General features: G+C 47.9%; 1 protein-coding gene across 1 annotated transcript in view; it reads left to right on the top strand.

Moving 5' to 3' along the window:
- Positions 1 to 11,732, top strand: part of FLNC (filamin C) — a 39,988-nt gene extending 28,256 nt beyond the window's left edge. The window contains exons 34-47 of the mRNA XM_036759822.1: positions 63 to 236; positions 1,957 to 2,118; positions 2,332 to 2,535; positions 3,180 to 3,332; positions 3,470 to 3,592; positions 3,754 to 3,996; positions 4,973 to 5,242; positions 5,471 to 5,608; positions 6,461 to 6,576; positions 8,078 to 8,210; positions 8,454 to 8,630; positions 8,781 to 8,999; positions 10,369 to 10,578; positions 10,734 to 11,732. Coding sequence (XP_036615717.1) covers positions 63 to 236; positions 1,957 to 2,118; positions 2,332 to 2,535; positions 3,180 to 3,332; positions 3,470 to 3,592; positions 3,754 to 3,996; positions 4,973 to 5,242; positions 5,471 to 5,608; positions 6,461 to 6,576; positions 8,078 to 8,210; positions 8,454 to 8,630; positions 8,781 to 8,999; positions 10,369 to 10,578; positions 10,734 to 10,921 — 2,510 coding nt within the window. The 3' untranslated portion in view covers positions 10,922 to 11,732. The remainder of the gene's footprint in view (positions 1 to 62; positions 237 to 1,956; positions 2,119 to 2,331; positions 2,536 to 3,179; positions 3,333 to 3,469; positions 3,593 to 3,753; positions 3,997 to 4,972; positions 5,243 to 5,470; positions 5,609 to 6,460; positions 6,577 to 8,077; positions 8,211 to 8,453; positions 8,631 to 8,780; positions 9,000 to 10,368; positions 10,579 to 10,733) is intronic.
- Positions 11,733 to 14,058: the final 2,326 nt, after the last annotated feature.

Below are 14,058 nucleotides of genomic sequence, written 5' to 3'. Positions count from 1 at the left end.
GAGGCTTGCAAACAGCCCGACACCTGATCATCCCTAACATCTTTCCTCTGACACTCACCTAGGGGGCCTGTCTCTTGCTGTGGAAGGCCCATCTAAGGCAGAGATCACCTGTAAAGACAATAAGGATGGCACCTGTACCGTATCCTACCTCCCCACTGCTCCTGGGGACTACAGCATCATTGTCCGTTTTGATGACAAGCACATCCCCGGGAGTCCCTTCACTGCCAAAATCACAGGTACCGTTTGTTTTTCTGTGCCCCCAGCGAATAGCCATCGAGAAATGCTTCCTGAATGTCCATCCACCAAGCCCAAGCCCTGCCCTTGATGGGAAGAGCACAGAGTTAGGCTCCTGACTGTAGGGATCTTTCTGGCCCCTCTTGGGGAGACACAGCGTGCGCACTTGTGGAATGACCGAGAATGCTAATAAAGGCAACGTACCAGTGCAGGAAAGATGCTCGCCTAGTAAACCCCAGAGCAGGACAGCCTCAGGGACATCCTGAAGTTTGGAAAAAGCAGTTTCAGGGTAAATGAAAGCAGGTGGTAAACTTCTGGAAGATTATTTTGACGTCTCCCCTCTCTTCTCTCCTCTCACTGCCGTCGCCCTAGTTCAAGCCCTTATTTCCTATAGTCCTTTAATTAATCTCCCTGCCTCCAGCCTCTCCCTAATCAAATACATCCTCCATGCAGCCGCTAAAATAATCTTCTTACTACATAGATCTGGTCATGACACTTCCCTGGTCAGTCAAGGACCTTTCATGGTTCCCATTTGCCAATAGGATAAAACATAAATTCCCTAGCTTGGCATTCAAGGACCTGCGTGTTCTGGCTACAATTGACCTTCCCAGTCTTATTTCATACTACCTCTTCTCACACACTTTTGCTCCTGAGGCAAGATTAGAACTCAGGTCTCCTCAGACTAGGATAAGCACTCATTCTTCTACGCTACTGCTCCAGGTGACGAATTGAAACTGTAATGATGCATATTCCACATATCACCCAACTATCAAAACTGCATAATAACTATGTTACATTGATTATATTACATTATATTCCACTACTGTATCATAATGAAACCTCTCTGTAACAGAACTTGATTGTAATATGAATCACTCATTTGCCTAACTAATACTAGTCTGACAATCAGGCTATTGACATTTTAGAACCTTGTTCCTGTGGGACTAACTGGATTTTATAGCATTGTTTCATCTGAACAATGTATAAGCTGCAAAGACAGACTGAGTTGGAAGGGACTATAGAAGTTATCTCATCCAACTTCCCACCCTCTCTAGGAAGCGCCTCTACAACATTCCCATCAAGTAATTTGTCAGTACCTTTCTTAAAATATGGTACCTTGATTGGAACAGCTTCAATAAGAGATTAGGAAGTAAATATTACAGTGGGTCACTGACTTCAACAATATGGACATAAAAATTGATCGATCCACAAGCATCTATGAAGTCCCTACTGTATGCCCCATACTATGTGTCCTTCTACATGCTGGGTACTTGGCATACAAAGACAAAATGTCCTAGGCCCTATGCTCAGGCAGTTTACACCCCTAGTATCTGGAGATAGAAGTCATGGAGTATGGACTTTACCACAATACACCCATTAATCCCCTCCTCAGAGGCAGAGCACTTGGCTGTGTTCTATGTTCACAGTCTAGGGACTTTGAAAGAACTCGACCCAGTGTGGGGATTTTGCTCCTTTTGTGTCATAAGTACCTTGTACACAGTAATTGCTTAATATATGTTTGATGATGAGATGTGAGATGAATTGAATTTAATAAGACACCAAGTGTGGAAAAAGTGATCAAGATGAGATGAGAGTTAATCAGGGAAGGCTTCTTGAAGTGAGTGGATTCTGAGAATTGATCGTGAAGGAGCTAAGGATCTGGGATTGGGAGGGAGGAAGGGAGACAAGACCAGGATCTCAGTTCTTACTCCCTGTCCCCAGGTGATGACTCAATGCGGACTTCACAGTTGAATGTGGGCACATCCACGGACGTGTCCCTGAAGATCACAGAGAGTGACCTGAGTCTGCTGACTGCCAGCATTCGGGCTCCCTCAGGCAATGAGGAGCCCTGCCTGCTCAAGAGGCTGCCTAACCGGCACATTGGTGAGTGAGGAAGGCAGCCGGCACGATCTGACTCTCCAGGGATGGCCCCGAGGGCATAGCCTAGGGAACCTTCACCCTACTCTTCCTGGGCTTGGGAATACAAATCCAGGCCCCCTATCCTTCTATGTCTGGGACCTGGAGTGGGTGGGAAGGTGTTCCTAGCAATGCCAAGGGGTATGGTCCCTGATGCCCATGCCTCTGTGCCCCCTACAGGTATCTCATTCACACCCAAAGAGGTGGGCGAGCATGTAGTGAGTGTTCGAAAGAGTGGGAAGCATGTCACCAACAGCCCCTTCAAGATTCTTGTGGGGCCTTCAGAGATTGGTGATGCTAGCAAGGTTCGAGTCTGGGGCAAAGGTCTGTCAGAAGGCCACACCTTCCAGGTGGCAGAATTCATCGTGGATACAAGGAATGCAGGTATGTGTCTCCTCTCCTTGGTACCAGTCTCTCGTCTCCAGGGCCTCTCAGCCTTTGGGCATCACAGTCTTCCAAGTGACCTTCCCCGTCCTTAGCTCAGTCCTAGCCACTTAAGCCCTTTATCATCATATGTCACTTACTAGATAATTAGCCATTGGCAGGTCACATAACCTCCCTGAGTCTGTTTTCTCTTCTGAATAATGGGGATAACAATATTTGTACTAACATATAGAACTGGTGTGAGCAAAGTGCTTAATAAGCCTTTTAAAAAGCTATAGAAATGTGTGGAGGCATTATTATTGGTCACACACAACTTCTGCCCCAAGGAGGTTTGGGATTTACCTTCTAGGGGTCCTTTGAGGGAGAGATTAATTTGCTCTGTGCATGTGTCTTAGACTTGGGGTGGGAAGGTGTCCTTTCTAGGGGTTTTTGTACAGTCCACACCTAGGAAGTGAAGAGCGGAAACAGCTCTTAACCCCTATCCAGACCCAGTAACCAGTCGGTCAGCCAGAAAGTACTTCTAGGGCATAATTGTGTGCCTAAGACTTGGCCCCACGCCCACCAGGCCTAGAGCTGAAGCCCCTGCGGAAGAGGAGAGTGGTGGGCTGGGCACTGAGGCCACCGTGTCACTCACTTTCCCACAGGCTATGGCGGTCTGGGGCTGAGCATCGAAGGTCCCAGCAAGGTGGACATCAACTGTGAGGACATGGAGGATGGTACTTGCAAAGTGACCTACTGCCCCACCGAGCCTGGCAACTACACCATCAACATCAAGTTTGCTGACAAGCATGTGCCCGGTGAGCTGCGGCTGGGGGTTGGCAGAGGGCAGGAGGGGCGCTCCTAGGAGCCTGAGAGGAGCTGGGGGCGGGCACTCTGAGGAGCAAGAGGGGAAGGGCTCAGAAGAGGCCTGAGGACTCCCCTCTGTTTTCTTTAGGGAGCCCGTTCACTGTGAAGGTGACTGGTGAGGGGCGGATGAAGGAGAGCATCACACGCCGCAGGCAGGCGGCTTCCATCGCCTCTGTGGGGAGCACGTGTGACCTCAACCTCAAGATCCCAGGTGCGGGTCCAGGCAGGGGTGGAAGATGCAGGGTCCAGAGTCCAGCACAGGATTCTTTTTGTTTTACTGATGCCTGCCCTCCTCCTTCTCCTTCATTCCTTCTCTTTCTCTCTGGTTCCCACTCTCTGATCTGATCATCTACCACCCCTTTTCTCTTTTAGGAAACTGGTTCCAGATGGTTTCTGCCCAGGAGCGCCTGACCAGAACATTCACAAGGAGTAGTCATACATATACACGGACAGAGAGGACAGAGATCAGCAAAACTCGGGGCGGGGAAACCAAGCGAGAGGTCAGGGTGGAGGAGTCCACTCAAGTCGGGGGAGACCCCTTCCCTGCCGTCTTTGGAGATTTTCTGGGTCGTGAACGCCTTGGCTCTTTTGGCAGTATTAGCAGACAACAGGAAGGTAAGTGGGGATGGGTGCAAGGAGGCACCTCCCGTCTTATACCAGGCAAAGCCCTGACAATATAGGCAGTCAGTGCAGTGGAGAAAGGACTGCTGAAGTCTTGGAATCAGGAAGACCCGAGTTCAAATCTTGCCTCAGCTACTTACTAGCCGTGTGACTCTGGGCAAGTTTTTTCACCTTTCTTAGCCTCTGTTTTGTCATCTGCAAGATGGAGATAAGAGTGCTTACCTCCCAGAGTTGCATAAGGATGGAAGGAGGTAACAGATAAAAAGCAATTGTAAAACTTCAAACACTACACAAATGCCAGCTACTCACGGAGAAAACAGGGCAGACTTTGGCCCACATGTCCTTGTGGGGGTGGGATAGGAGTGGGTATAGCCAGCTAGCCCCTGTGACTACCCCCTGGAACTCATCCATGGTCAGAATTGACCCTGGATCTGGAAGTTGGTCGGAGGGGGTTTATTTGAGCCTCTTGGGCTAGATTGGGCAAGGGGGAAGCAAGATTAGAGTCTGTTCAGCAGTGTGGGGTTAAGGACTGGTCATCTCTGATGTTAGTTTCAGCTTTTTTGGCTCAAACCTCTCTTGCCCTTAAACTTTTTCTCCTGAGTGCCTATCCCTTGTCCCTCCTTCCCTGCAGTTAGCAGAAGAGAGCCAGGAGTTCACTAGACTCGGGCCAGGGTGTTCTCTCTGAGATCCCATATTGCTGTGAAGCTGTTTTGGGCTGTTCTGTGAGAGTCTGGACAAGGATTAGAGCAAAGGGCTTTGTAGTGCATGAGCTCATTGGGAGCAGGGACGGTTTCATTCTTTGCATCTGTATCCCCAGCATCTAGCCCCAAGCCTGCCATATATATATATATATATATATATATATATATATATATATATATATATATATATATAGCAGGTGATTAATAAATGTTTGTTATTTGACCAACCACCACCTCATCTTCCCACACATCCCTGTTTTCTCTCCCAGGTGAGGCAGGCTCTCAGGACATGACAGCCCAGGTGACAAGCCCATCAGGGAAGACAGAAGATGCTGAGATCCTGGAGGGAGAGAATAGTGCCTACAGCGTGCGTTTTGTGCCCAAAGAGATGGGGCCTCACACCGTCACTGTCAAGTATCGTGGCCAGCATGTGCCCGGCAGCCCCTTCCAGTTCACCGTGGGGCCCCTTGGTGAAGGGGGTGCCCACAAGGTGCGAGCCGGGGGCACAGGACTTGAGCGTGGTGTTGCTGGAGTACCAGGTAAAAGAAGCCAGGATGACGAGGGATGAGAAGCTAGTTAAGGGAGAAAACAGGGGCAGGGATGGCAAAGGCTTCAGGTGGGTGAGTGCTGAGCCTGGGACAGCAGAACTGGTCAGTCTCTGGTGAGGTAGCCCAGACTGGGTTAGGTGTGGGGCAGTCTTGGCTGATTTGGGATGTTAGACTCTGGAGATTGGTGCCAAACCCTTTTTCTCCTTCTCTGCCCCTCAGCTGAATTCAGCATCTGGACTCGGGAGGCAGGTGCCGGAGGCCTATCTATTGCTGTGGAGGGGCCCAGCAAGGCCGAGATCGCATTTGAGGACCGCAAGGATGGTTCCTGTGGTGTCTCCTACATCGTGCAGGAGCCAGGTAGCTAGCTGGGAAAGGGCCAGAGAGGTCTTGTGGGGAAGACCTCAGGTCAGCTGGGTCCCTCTCACATCTGGACCCCTTCTGAACAACTTGGGATAATTACTACTCTTCAATTCTTTCTGATAATGAATCATCAGAGGCCTGGCATGGTATAGGAGACAGAGAGCTGGCCTCGGATCCCAAAAGATCTGAGTTCAAGCCCTGCCTCTAACACCTACTGAATGTATGATGACCCCGGGCACCTTATTGAACTCCTCAGTGTTCTGAGTGACTCTCTGAGAATGTAAGATGCAGAGAAGGTGCCAACCTGCATCAGTAGAGGCAATTTCCTTACCTGAGAACTCCCATATCAGTGAAATCACAGATCTGGCCTCTATTCCTATGGATTTAACAATCACCATCAAACACAAACATTTCAATATACAAAGGAGAACAAGAAAGCTGATTACATCAGAAACCATGAACTTTTATTATGTACAATCTGGCTTAAGTGTATATTAAATTTAACAGGGTAGTAGTAGACAGTCATGGCTCTTCTCTAGAGTACTGCTTCCTCTGTTCCTCCCCATGACCCTAAGCCCTCTCCCCTTTCCTTCCTCCCTTCCCCCAAGATCCCTCCCTCCTTAGGATTCCTTTTGGGATATGGGTTGAGCTATGGTACTTCTGAGGCACCTTCTGACTCAGAGGGCTTGAGATTCTTGCCCTACTCCACATCCTCTGGGGAGCTGTGCTTGTTCACCTTAGAAACATTGCCCTTGGGGAGGTGCCATGGTCTTAGTGGTCTGCTGTGGAAGGAGCAATAGACTGGCCTTCATTTGGAGACCAGTGTTGAGATGGGTTTTGTTTCTCCAGGTGACTATGAGGTTTCCATCAAGTTCAACGATGAGCACATCCCTGACAGCCCCTTCGTGGTTCCTGTGGCTTCCCTCTCTGATGATGCCCGACGCCTCACCGTTACTAGCCTCCAGGTGTGAATGTTCTCCAGACTGTGGGGCTGGGGTACACTGGGGACACCCTAGAAGAGGAAGGGAGCTGCCCCTGGAGATGCATCTAGCGTCCCCAAATTTCTATCCACGTGGTACAGAACTCTGATACATAGAGAAGGCTCAGATCTTCGGCAACATTTACTGAGCCCTCACTAAGTGTTCACCACTGGCTTAGAAACAAGTACTGACATTCGAAGCTTCAGTTGTTTTTTAACCATTTCTGATAGAAGCTTCCAGAAGATGGTACTTCTCTGCCTTCTAAAACAGAGCATTTTGAATATAATTTAACTTTTCCTGGAAACATGGTTGTTTGACCATCACTTTTTGGACTGCTGTAATACATGAGTAATGCTGACTGAGGTCTTTCTGGGCCATCTGCCTCTCCTAAATGGGCCCAGACTGACGTGATTGTTGAGGCTTTCGTCCCCTTCTTTAGCGTTGGGCTATTAGCCATCACTTTGTGCTTCTCTCAGTGGGCCTGTTGTTCGCCACACCCCAACTCTAATTTGTTACTCCTAATCTACTGTGGTAGAATGTTCAAGGGAGGCCAAGATTAATGAACCTAGGTTGTCATCTTTTTCTTCTTTCTGTTACAATAAACTTGACAAATGAACTCAGGTCTTCTAACTTCACATCCAGTGCTCTTTCTACCGTACCAATGCTTTGTAAATAGATCCCTTGCCAACATAAGCTCTTGGGGGCAGAAAGGCAACATGACAGAGTGTTTTTTTATAGTTTAAAAAACCTTTTATTATATTTCTCATTCAACAAGCATTTTTTCTCTCCTTCCCACAACCCCTCCCCCAAAACAAAAACAAAACCTTTGTCCAGTAATAAAAATGCATGGTCAAGTCCAAAAGAGAAAAAACAAAAAAACATGGCATAGCATTAAGGGTACTGGGCTTGAAGAGAGATCTGGATCTAAGGGCCAGGTCTGACACTTCCTGCCACTACGACCTTAGGCACGTCATACAACCTCTTTGAGCCTGAGTCTCCTCGTCTGTAAAATGAGGACAGGAACACCTGTACTATTAACCTCAACAAGCTGTGAGTGAAGAGCTTTGTTAGTCTTCATTCACTATATACATGTGGGGGTGCCACTGAAGACGATGGTGGGCACCCACTGGATGACAGAATGATCACCACCATCACCCTGAAGCTCTTCTTGAGCACCCAACGTACAGAACATAGCAGGGACACATGCAAAGGGAATTACCCAGACCCCTGCTTCTGGATGGGCAGCTTCCCGTTGAATCTGGGTTCTTTTTGAACTCAGTGTTGAAGGAATGGGGTTGAAGAGAAGGCATTAGAGCCTGGGTAGCCAAGGGAAGCAGGGAGGGCAGCATCATAGGGATTCTTTTGGATTGGGATCTTGCCCAGGCTCTGGCCAATTCTGGATGGCAGGGGGTCCAGTGGATGTTCAGATGTAGGGGTCTGGCTTAGTTTTCTTCTTGGCTTATGTTTTTATCTGGCTTTTTTGCAGGAGACTGGGCTGAAGGTGAACCAACCAGCTTCCTTTGCAGTACAGCTGAATGGTGCCCGTGGTGTGATTGATGCCAGGGTCCATACCCCCTCAGGGGCTGTTGAGGAGTGCTACGTCTCTGAGATAGACAGCGGTGAGGACATTGTTCTTCATCCAATCCCACAATCTCAGGCCTTAGGTCCCCAGACCCTGTCCATCCAAATTCAGAATTGATCTGCTTACTACAGGCTGTTCTTAAGATACAAAAACTGGGGACCTCCTTTCATGTCTTAAAATAAAAACATCTAGGCACCACAACCCTACGAGTGTCTAACCCCCTCCCCTGGGCAGGTAGGAACCAGGGAGAACTCATCTATTGATCCCTTCTTCTCTACAGACAAGCACACCATCCGCTTCATCCCTCATGAGAATGGTGTCCATTCCATCGATGTCAAGTTCAATGGTTCTCACATCCCTGGGAGCCCCTTCAAGATTCGAGTTGGAGAACAAAGCCAAGCTGGAGACCCAGGGCTGGTCTCAGCCTATGGTCCTGGGCTTGAGGGAGGAACTACTGGTAAGCACTGGATTTGGGTCTGGGGGCTAGTCAGCTAAGCACTTTAAGGGAAGAGGAGGAGCTAGAAAATGAACAGAGAAGTCCAGGAGGACTGAGAACTCCTTCCCATGACCACAGATGGTTCTACATGTCCACTCTTACCTTCCACAGGTGTGTCCTCTGAGTTCATTGTGAACACCTTGAATGCAGGCTCAGGGGCCTTGTCTGTCACCATTGATGGCCCCTCCAAAGTGCAGCTGGACTGTCGGGAATGCCCAGAGGGCCATGTGGTCACCTATACCCCTATGGCCCCAGGCAACTACCTCATCGCCATCAAGTATGGTGGCCCCCAGCATATTGTGGGCAGCCCCTTCAAGGCTAAAGTTACAGGTGAGAGATGTTTTCACCCTGGGACCCTACTCATCCTGCTAGTCTAGGGTGGTTCTAGGGAGGCAGGAATGGTGCTGTTGGGTGTTCTCTGGAGTTATGTTATTTTTCTCCCCAAACTGTGATAAAATTAAGCCAGTTTGGCAGATGTATTTGTCTGCATTTAATCTGTTCACTTTCAGATTACAAGTGTGCCTCACTTTATAGAGCAAACAGATTCTTGAATAGTAGTTTGTAAATCGTTGGGGTCTACTTGTTTGCCCATTGTCTTCTGAAACACTTTAGAGAATCATGGGAAGGTAGGGTCTTGGGTTTAGAGCTGGAAGTGTCTCTGAGGTCATCCAGTCAAATCCCCTCACTTCATAGACAAAGGAACAGAGACCAGCAGAGGTGAAGGGACTTGCTGAGGGTCACTCACCCTACCCCCTGGATTCCCAATCCCAGGCTCTTGTCACAGTCCCCTTTCTTCTACCCATTGGTCTTCACTTAGGAGTGCCTTAGCTTGCTTTGCAGTTTTCCTTTCCCCCCTCTTTTTCCAAAGAGTTGAGATACATAAGCAAAACATTATGTCTAACAAGCAGAGCTGATAGCTTCAGGGACCATTTGGGTGCATCTTTTTATAAAGCAAGAGTCTTTCTGTAAGGTAATGCTGCTTTAGGGGTTCAGGAAGCCATGAACTCGGTTGTATATATATATAAAATAAGATCAGATTTAGCTGCAGCCAAGAGTCCCGGCACTACGGAAATTGGAGTTGCCATTATTCTTGGGCCAGATGGTGTGGATGGCATGGTACAAAAGCATCTCCATTACTACAGCTACAACCTTAAGTACTTACCATATGAAAGTGGGTCAGTGGTAGGTCATTGCTTAGGTGGGGAATGGAATATTTTCTCCTGTATATTTCTTCACTAGTAAAATGAGGGAATTAGACCTACTGGGGCTTCAGAAGACTTGAGCATAAAGTATGCCTCCAGCCCTTTTGGAAAAAGATGGTGGACCACAGCTGCCGACATGGCCAATTTGTTCATTTTAAGAGAGAGTTCTGTTGGGAGGGTGGGGAAGAGCAGGTGAGAATCACTGGGAAGTGATAGTAACTTTTTAAAAGTATCGATAAAACATGCTTAAAGAAATTAATAGTTACATTAAAAAAAATTCAAACATTTAAAGGAGGAGATTGGATTAGATGACCACTAAGATCCTTTTCAACTCCAAATCCTACGAATGCACTATGGCTTGTGCCCATCTCTGAGAAATTTCAAAAGCGAGGCAAGCCCTACCCCAGGGGAGAAAGCTCTTGTACCCATCCATCTCCTCTTCTAAGGGCTCGGAGTACATTCCCCCATCATGGTCCTTTTCCCAATCTCACTCCCAGGTCCCCGGCTGTCAGGAGGGCACAGCCTTCATGAAACCTCCACAGTGCTGGTGGAGACAGTGACCAAGTCATCCTCCAGCCGTGGCTCCAGCTACAGCTCCATCCCCAAGTTCTCCTCAGATGCCAGCAAAGTGGTGACCAGGGGCCCCGGGCTGACCAAGGCCTTCATAGGCCAGAAGAACTCCTTCACGGTGGACTGTAGCAAAGCAGGTAGGACTGGAAAGGAATGCCTGGGGACTCTAAGAGATATTGGGAGAACAGGAGCAGTAGGGCAGAGGGGGATTAGAGGGTGTTGGGGGTTACAGAGTTGCATAGGAGAATCAGTGTTCCGGGTGTGAATTCCTTCCTTTTCTCCTATTGTCTAGGCACCAACATGATGATGGTGGGTGTACATGGGCCCAAGACTCCTTGTGAGGAAGTGTACGTGAAGCACATGGGAAACAGAGTATACAACGTCACCTACACTGTCAAGGAAAAGGGGGACTACATCCTCATTGTCAAGTGGGGAGATGAAAGTGTCCCAGGCAGTCCCTTCAAGGTCAATGTGCCCTGAGCCCCCAAACTGCCTCCCCCAGCCCCACAACCTCCCTGGCTAAAAACACATACACACACACAACACACACACACACACACACACACACACACAGATTTCCAATACAGACATGTGCAGATGCACAGACACACCCATATACATGAACACCTGATTTGGGGAAAAGGCCTGTACTTGGACTGGGGGACCTGAATGAACAGATTCTCCCACTGACCCCTCTGGGAGAGCAGGGGAACTATGTCTGCTGATTGAAGACATTGTCCCCTAGAATGTGATTCTGGTAGGATGAGTGGAGACCCCCTTCTCCTTACCCCTAACCAGGGCCAGAGGGATAGTGGGGAGGGACATATATTGACAGAGCTGGGGGAATTCAGGGGGTGCATGTGTGTGACTGTGTGTGTGATTGCCCCAAAGTGCACTGATAACTAAGACCCTGGGACAGCTCCCCCTGCCTCCCTTCCCCAAACTTTTCTAGAACTCTTCCCCCTCCCCCCTGGAGACTGTGCTTTTCCCCTCTGACGGCCGGTAGTTTGTGGTGCTGAGGACTCTCAGAAGCTAAAGAAGAAAAACCATTTGGAGAAAAGACTAGAGATGGAGCAAGAGCAGCACCCTGGCTGTCCCTGGACTTGGGGGGTTTCGTACACTTCGCCCCGCCCAGCTTTGGGGAGGGCCTCGTTTTTTCCTGTTGTTATTTTTCATTGTTGCACAGCTCTGCCCCAATGGGGGCCTTTTGTACACTTCTCGCAGCCCAGCATGGAGCTATTGGGTAAAAAAACATCGAAGAAGCCCAAATAAAGTATGGCCTGTCGCAGAGGCTCTGACTCTTCCTTCCATTGGGCCGTTCGTCCCCCCGTCCTCCTTTACCTACAGAGCCATGGTGTGTGGCTTCCATCCTTTTCTCACCTGGGCCCACTTGAAGAGTGCAGGAATTTTATAAAAAAATGTCCTTTCCTTCTCTGTCCCATTCTTCTCTACTCTTAGTGACAACCTTCATTTTAATTCAACAAAAATATATACCTACATGTACGTATGTATGTATATTTACACACACATAGTATATATATACATATATAAATACACACATGCATATATGTGTATACCCACACATATCATTTTCTACGTCCAAGGTACTGAGGATATAAAGACAAAATGAAAAACATCCTCTGTCCTCCAGAGCTTATAGTCTGTCAAGATTTCTAGAGTCCATTGTTAGCTTCCAGTTTTGTGTTACCTGCAGATTTGATCAGCATACTACCTATACCTTTATTCAAGTCAGTGATAAAAATGTTAGAAAGCCCAGGACCGAGCATATATCTCTTGGGGGCTCCACTGGACAATGCCTACCAGGCTGACATTGAACCACAGGGACAAACTGTTCTGAATCTATCTAACTTTGTTATTCTCTAGGCCACATCTCTCCATTTGTCACAAAATTGGATGGAGTACTTTCATCAAATGCTTTGCAAAAATCTAGGTAAACCATAGCTGTCTTTGTTCTCACCCAGTTGGATATTTTGATCAATGCTAATGAAGGCTTGGATGATAGGCTTATCAACTTTGCAGAAGTTGCAAAACCGGGAAGGATAGCTAACATGCTGGATGACAATCAATATCCAAGAGAATATTTTCAGGCTATAATATTGGGCCAAGTTTAATAAAATGAAATTTAATAGAAATACATGCGAACTCTTACACTTGGGTTTTAAAAAATCAATTTCACAAGTACAAGGTGAGATTGATGCAAGCTCGCTGGAAAGACCTGGGGAATTTAACGACTCAACAACGTGCTACACAAGCCCCAAAATATAAGGTGAATTTAAGATTCATGAAGAGAGGCATGATGTCCAAGACTAGGGAAATACTAGCTCCTGTGAGCGCTGCCTTTGCCAGAGCATCACGTTTTAGGAAGGATATCAGTAAATTGAAGACCGTTCAGAGGAGGCTAGGGAACATGTTAGAAGGGCCTCATCTTCCTCTCACACAAGGAACTGGGGGATGTTTAGCCTGGAGAAGACTTAGAAGGGGCATGGCAGCTATTTTCGAGTCATTTAGAGGAAGAATTCGATTTGTTCAGCATTGCCCCAGAGGGCAGAATGAGAAGCAGCTATAGTGCTAGGCATGGGAGTCAGGAAGACCTGAATTAGGCTCCTTTCTCAGACACTGACGAGGTGCCCAACCCTGGACAAGACACTACATCTCAGTCTCAGTCTGTTTCTCCCTTTCCTGAGTCTGTGGGATCTCCTCATGCTGGGCTTGGCGGGTCTCCCCTTGCTGAGCCTTGGCAGTCTCTTCCCTTAGAATTTGGGGTATCTTCCCTTTGTGGGCCTTTGAGGTATCCTCCCTCTGAGCTTGGGAAATCTACCCTCTTTGTACTTTTGGGGTCTCTTCATCTGCAAAATCAGGACTCAGCAGCCTCTAAGCTCTCTTCTAGCCCTAAGTCTAGGATCCCATACTTCAAGGTGCAGATGTTTGCTTAATACAAGGAAAAATCTCTGAATCGCGAGTTATCCCAAAGTGGTATAGGCTTGCCTCAGGATGCAGCGGATCTCCCCTCACTGGACGTCTTGAGGAAGAGGCTGAAAGACCGTTTGTCAGGTTATGTTTTTGGGGAAATTTTTGTCCAGGCAAGGGTTGGGCCAGGTAGTCTCCAAGGTCTCTTTCATCGGGGAGGGTCTGTGATTCTGCAACGTCCTTTCTCCTTTGTTTCTCAACTTCCTCGTCTGTAAGATGAGAGGGTTGAACAGAGGGCCACGAGGTGGCCCAGTATATAGAGGTCTGGGCCTGGACTTCAAATAGCACTGTGGCCCTGGGCAAGTCACTCGACCTGCAAAATGGGGATAATAGCAGCACCTATTTCTCAGAGTTGTTCACAACACTCAGGGCTGTTGTGAGGATCAAATGGGAGAATTTTGTAGAGCGCATTGTGTGGTGCCTGGCACGCAGTAGGTGCGCGATTAATAAATGCTAATTCCATTTTATTCCCAGCTATAAATGTATGATCCTATTTCCACATACAATCCTCCTTTTGTATCCGACTGTGTATTTGGAAATGCTTTTCTTGATGTTTTCAGAATAAAAAAATTAAAAATAAATAAATCAAAATTCCTATGAGCCTGGGCAAGTGGTAGGGATGGAAGCCT

This window comes from Trichosurus vulpecula, chromosome 5 (genome assembly GCF_011100635.1).
Source record: "Trichosurus vulpecula isolate mTriVul1 chromosome 5, mTriVul1.pri, whole genome shotgun sequence".
Classification (NCBI taxonomy): Eukaryota; Metazoa; Chordata; class Mammalia; order Diprotodontia; family Phalangeridae; genus Trichosurus; species Trichosurus vulpecula.
This window is presented reverse-complemented; position numbering and strand designations above follow the sequence as displayed.